This window comes from Halyomorpha halys, unplaced genomic scaffold, assembly GCF_000696795.3.
Source record: "Halyomorpha halys isolate HHAL.00 unplaced genomic scaffold, Hhal_1.1 Scaffold418.1, whole genome shotgun sequence".
Lineage (NCBI taxonomy): Eukaryota > Metazoa > Arthropoda > Insecta > Hemiptera > Pentatomidae > Halyomorpha > Halyomorpha halys.
Window position 1 is genome coordinate 816734 of NW_027109309.1, and position 5509 is coordinate 822242.

The following is a 5509-nucleotide window of genomic DNA, read 5'->3' on the forward strand; positions in this document are numbered from 1 at the left end:
ATATAGAAGGGCATTCTCTGAGATCTAGATTTGTGTTTATAAGCCTTTATTTAGCAAGCTATAATTCTGGGAAAATTAATAAAATTTATGAATAAAAAAAAAATGAATTTTTCACATCTGTTACTTTAATGTGGTAGTGACAATATAATACAGCTGGATTCCCATTCCTAGCATTCCCAAAGTACGTGAACTCTTGTAATAAGACCTACTCAGGTAATAAAAGAGTAACCCCATTTTCATTTTGGTCATCGAGTATAACATAAGATCGTAAAAATAAAAAAAGGAAATTTTCACAATAAATCAAGAAATATGAAAAGAAAGAAAATATTTCAACAAATCAAGTAAACAAATGTATGGTAGCATTCAAACATTCATGAACGTACAAATAAATAATCACCAACTAACTAGTAAACAATAAAACATTGATAGGATTTCTTATAAGTAAATAAAGTAATCTTTGTGCCATTAACGAGAAGTTTAAAGAAACTAAAAACAATCAAATTGATTAAGGAACAAAAATTAAAGTAAAATTAAAACAAAGAGAAAACAATATTAATAATGATACCTATATCTAAAAAGAATTAGTAAAATAAGAGCTCTTATAGATTTCAATATTAAGATAATTCAGGGTGTCTATCACAGAACTAGCAAAAATTCTGACTTTTCCATACTTTTTCTAATATTCTCAGATCTAAAAACATTAACATTTACTCAAACCATAATACACATTGAGTGAGTCCATTCAAGATTGAATATTTTTTTGCTATAGCACCCGACTATTTAAAAACAATGTAAAAATGGTCCGATATCAAATTCCATCCACTACTTTATCAGAATAGTAAATCAATATTAAAGAATATATACATTGAGTGGGCTGTAAATTAAGGATTAATGTAAACATGGTCCCAGTATCAATTTTATCAAATTCCATCAACTGTTCTCTTGTGCATGTGATAAAGTATTTTCTTAGGCACAAAATATATTTCAAAAAGACTCATCCCACCGAATTTATTCTCAGATGACAAATCATTAATCCTGAAATATCAGTGTTATGGGTTATGTAGAAAATATAAATTGCAAGGAACCTATACTAACATATGTACGCGGCAGACTCATTTTTTTTTATAATACTTCTTTGATTCTTATTTACAGATAAAATAAATGATTAATTTAAATAATAAACCATCATATAATAATTTACAGTTTTTTTTTTTTTTTTATTTTTAAAAGTGAATTTTTCCTCTGAGAGAGTTTTTCTATTTCTTTTTTTCTCAGATTCCCCGAATTTTCTAGAATAAAAAATCCCAGACACTTCCCAGTTGCTAGACACCCTGTAACTAGGATCACTTCATTCAAGAAAGAATTTTTTTATGGACTAAAATTGAATTAAATCTAAAAATAACAGGGAAGTGTTCCCAATCAGCTTAAATACTTTGTTCAGTAATACTAATAACCATTAATGATTAGTGTTTATCATATGATCAATGATAAAAATTTAAAAGAGGTCAAGATAAAAGACTAAAGTACTTTAAAAATTAAGCCATACATATGTCTCGAAATCTCTTTTAAGACACAAGGCCTCAGTTATTATCACAAGAGAAACAAAACATTCAGTTCCATGCCACAAAAAAGGCATTTTTGATGTTAGGTAATATTTGACAGCCACTTAACACCATAAGAAAAAAATATGCCTACCTATAACCAACTATAAGTAATTCAAATTATTCAAAGAAAATATTATTAAAGTTAAACAGCTACCTTCTGAATTTAAAAATATAATTAGGTGAACAAAGCTATGGACCTCAAAGGTAAACTATCATAACTAACATGAGGGAAATTTGACAGGGCATGTGATCTTTTTCTTATAATGCACTTAAATTAGTTAAAATCAGAAAATAGTTAAGTCCAATGTCAATTACAATAAAAACCTTTTTTTAAAAAAGAAGCTTACCTCTGAGAAGCAATAATGTGAATTATTGTAAATAAAAACATTTGCATACTCATATCTGGTCCCATTCCATCAATTACAATTATTTTTCCATCAGTACAAAATTTTAATATTCTTTTTTTTTACCAGTTTATGCTCTTCTTTGTCAAAGATAGACTAAACAAATTCAAATTAAAAACATAATCTAAAACTAATACGCTCTCTACCCAGTACTATCTATCAATTAAGAACTAAAGAAATCGACAAATAACAAACTTACACCATGAAATATGGCATAATGCAATCCATTTAAACAAAACAGAAAATATCCTACAAATAAATATTCATCAGTTTCACTGGAATAATTATATACGAGAACATACATAATGTAATTATATAAGTAACTATACCCATACATTAATAAAGCAAATCAAACTAAAATGATCTGTGGTTTTCAATAATGAAAAAGATATATAGATAGTGTAGGTATAATCTGGAAACTATACCAACTTTGCAGTAGGTAATCAATTTACATATAAACTAAACAGTTGATATCTATAACATAAAAAAAGCAAGATTTAATAAATAATTTTAGGAAGTATATTAAAACTAATTAAAAAAAAAAAGTACATGAATATCTGACTTGTTAAGAAACAATGAAGCGTGATTTCTTTGGTTTCAGACTTTTAATTAAATAGTAAACTATCTTTTTGAACTAGAAATATCCATTCTCAACTGAAAGATCACCATTGCATTGCAGTCAACAAATGTATTAAAGTAACTCATAATTTGGTAAAACCTTTTAAAAACATCTAATCATCAAATAAACTAGAAAGTGAAAGACATAACTATATGTTAATGTAATAATCACAGAAAATTATTATAAATAAATAAACCTAGCAAGCTGGCATAAATAAATTAAAATGTACAGCTCATGTGCATAACAGCAAACACACAATGTTTACTCTTATTTGCTCAGTTTGGCCAATGTTGCTTTTATGATAGAATTATCTGGAAGATTCGTAGCCCACTTTCTTAGGCCAATTAATATCACTGAACTTGTGACAAAAATAGCTCCAACTATGCTATATATGTTAGGAACTTCTTTAAAGAAAAGCACTTGCCAAATAAAAGCAAAAACTATGTCAGCAGATCTAGCAATTGAAACTGGTCCAGCTTGTTCTAATTGTAAAGATATTGTCAACAATATTTGACCACTAAAACTGAAAATACCTAATGCTAAAATCAGCAGTCTCTCCATACCACATTGAGGTAAACATAAGACCCCAAGGTACCAAGATACAAAAATGGTCTCTATAAGAGCATAGACACCAAAATTGATCATAATTACTGAAAAATGGAGACCTTTTAGAACTCGCAATAAAATATATGCATTAGCACCAAACAATGTGGCTGAAAAAGCTGCAACACCACCCCATATGTCGGTTCGGACATTTTCTTCAGATCCTAATGATGGAACCGAGCTTCCAAATATCGATATTGGCCTTGTAATAAGTAGAACACCAGTGAGTGTTAAGCATATTGTTAAAATACTAAAAGCATCACAAGGCTCTTTCAAAAACACAAGGGCGAAAATGGCAACAAAAACTGGCACACTAAAAACAATGACGGAAGCATCTGCAAGAGGCATATGACGAAAGGCATAAAAACTTAACATTAGTCCTGTAGTACCAACAACAGACCGTAGTATTAACATTAATCTTTTTCCTTTTGGAAAAACATTTTCTCTTCTCCAAATCGCTATTGGAATTGAAGGTAGGAGTACTCCAACAAATCTAAAAGCTGCTAGTTCCATTGGATGAACACTAACCATCCACTTCACTATCACTGAACAAATAGAGAAAAAAAATGATGATATAAAAGCTAAGGTTATACCCAAGTATGGATTAGACTTCCAACTAAAACATTTTGTATTAGTTCGTCTTGCACTATTATCCCGAGAATTTTCTTCCTCTACAAGAGATTGCATTTCCACACGTTCATCCATCTTTTAATTGATTAGATATTTGAGTTAACAGTCGTTTAATAAAACATAAATGAGGTGGATATAACCACCAATTATTGGTAGATCAATCAAAATTTTCATAACGATGAAAAGACATCTTAATGTTACATGACTGGATAAAACTTAGAACCTTCACGATATTCACTTTTTCACTTAATAAGTAATATCAGATACCGCTGACAGCTGATACTATTCAGAAGATTCGAGAAGCATCTCAATAGTTATCAGGAGCGAAAATGTAAACAGTAAACTTATATTATATTTAAAAAAATATCTTACAATTCTATAAGGTAAAGCTTGTAATTTTAAACCTATTAGCTCATTTTTAAATATACTAATTCCTAACGAGGCGTTGTATTTTTAAATTTAAAGTATTTCGCGGTTATAGTCAACATTCAAAAAATTATAGACAGCAATAGTCTATGTTTATTTAACTGTCATAGACTTCAGGCTTATTTTAGCTCGAATCCTTTCCTGATAGTAGCAGAATCAATCTTTTTAATAACAACAGAGATTTGGAATGAATATCTAAAAGCTGTCATTTATTAACCAAAGGCTGGTATTAAAAAGAAAACGAAAGCAGCAGAGCTTCGCCACTAAAGCCAAGATTTCCTGGTGAAAGCTGTCACAGGCAGGGAAAGAGTAAATTGAGACTAAATGGTCTCAATTTACTATACCATTGTTGCTTCTTTAACAACTCAATTTACATACACACTTTCTACCCTCTAAATCAATTTGGTGAGGCTGCAGAGGTTCGCAATACCTTAAATACATATATTCATATATATATAATATAAGACATCCTTGAAATCCCTAAACATGGTTCTGAAATTAATTACAAATGCGCGTCCATACCCTCGGATAGCCTTTGATACAAAGTAAAATCCTATTATTTCGGAGGGAAATATGAAAAAATACGATTTAGAAGACCCGCCTGATTATAAAAATAAAAAACTCTAAAATCTTCCCGTTGACTAGATATATAATTATAACAAGAAATTGACTAGAATAAATAATAACAAGGCCACTTTCGCCAGCTGATATCCAACTTATCGTCCTGCGCAACAACAGGCAGAATAAATGGTATAGGACCAGAAAACATGAGATAAATTCCTTAACTACCCAGGGACGGGATACAGACAATATGGTTTAAAAAACTACCTAAGAGTGGTACAGTTTACTAGACAAATCTCTACAATACCTGCCCCAGATTGAGATACTTCTCTGAGAAATTGAAGGAGGCATCTAAGAAAATCAAATAGAGATTGGAGGGGCTAAATATTACAGTTAATACCGTCTGTATTATTCCTCCTTTCAGAAGAACATGCGCTCTCTACATAAATTCTATAAGAAAGCAGGGAGCGAGAACAGGCCGGCAGGCAGTATAGTTTACCTGGATGTCACTTTGACAAATATAAGGTCAAAGGCTAACAGCCTTATCCATCCCTCCGCCTTAAATTAATCATTTATAAGTCGGTGCTAAGACTGGAGCGGAAATAAGGGATAGCTGGCAACTCTACTTGGGAGGAGACCTATTCCCTTACCCTTTAACATTT

General features: G+C 30.4%; 1 protein-coding gene across 1 annotated transcript; it reads right to left on the minus strand.

The window, feature by feature from the left end:
• Positions 1-6: 6 nt before the first annotated feature.
• LOC106682500 (solute carrier family 35 member G1) lies at positions 7-4152 on the minus strand. Its single transcript, XM_067047496.1, has 2 exons — positions 2571-4152; positions 7-2482 (listed from the first exon to the last, which is right to left on the minus strand). The coding sequence occupies exon 1, from the start codon at positions 3933-3935 to the stop codon at positions 2895-2897; it is 1041 nt and encodes a 346-aa protein (XP_066903597.1). The 5' UTR covers positions 3936-4152; the 3' UTR covers positions 7-2482; positions 2571-2894.
• Positions 4153-5509: the final 1357 nt, after the last annotated feature.

What these genes read in the sequence shown, in the direction of transcription:
- LOC106682500 (XM_067047496.1), bottom strand. Translation starts at nt 3,935, where the DNA reads ATGGATGAACGTGTGGAAATGCAATCTCTTGTAGAGGAAGAAAATTCT.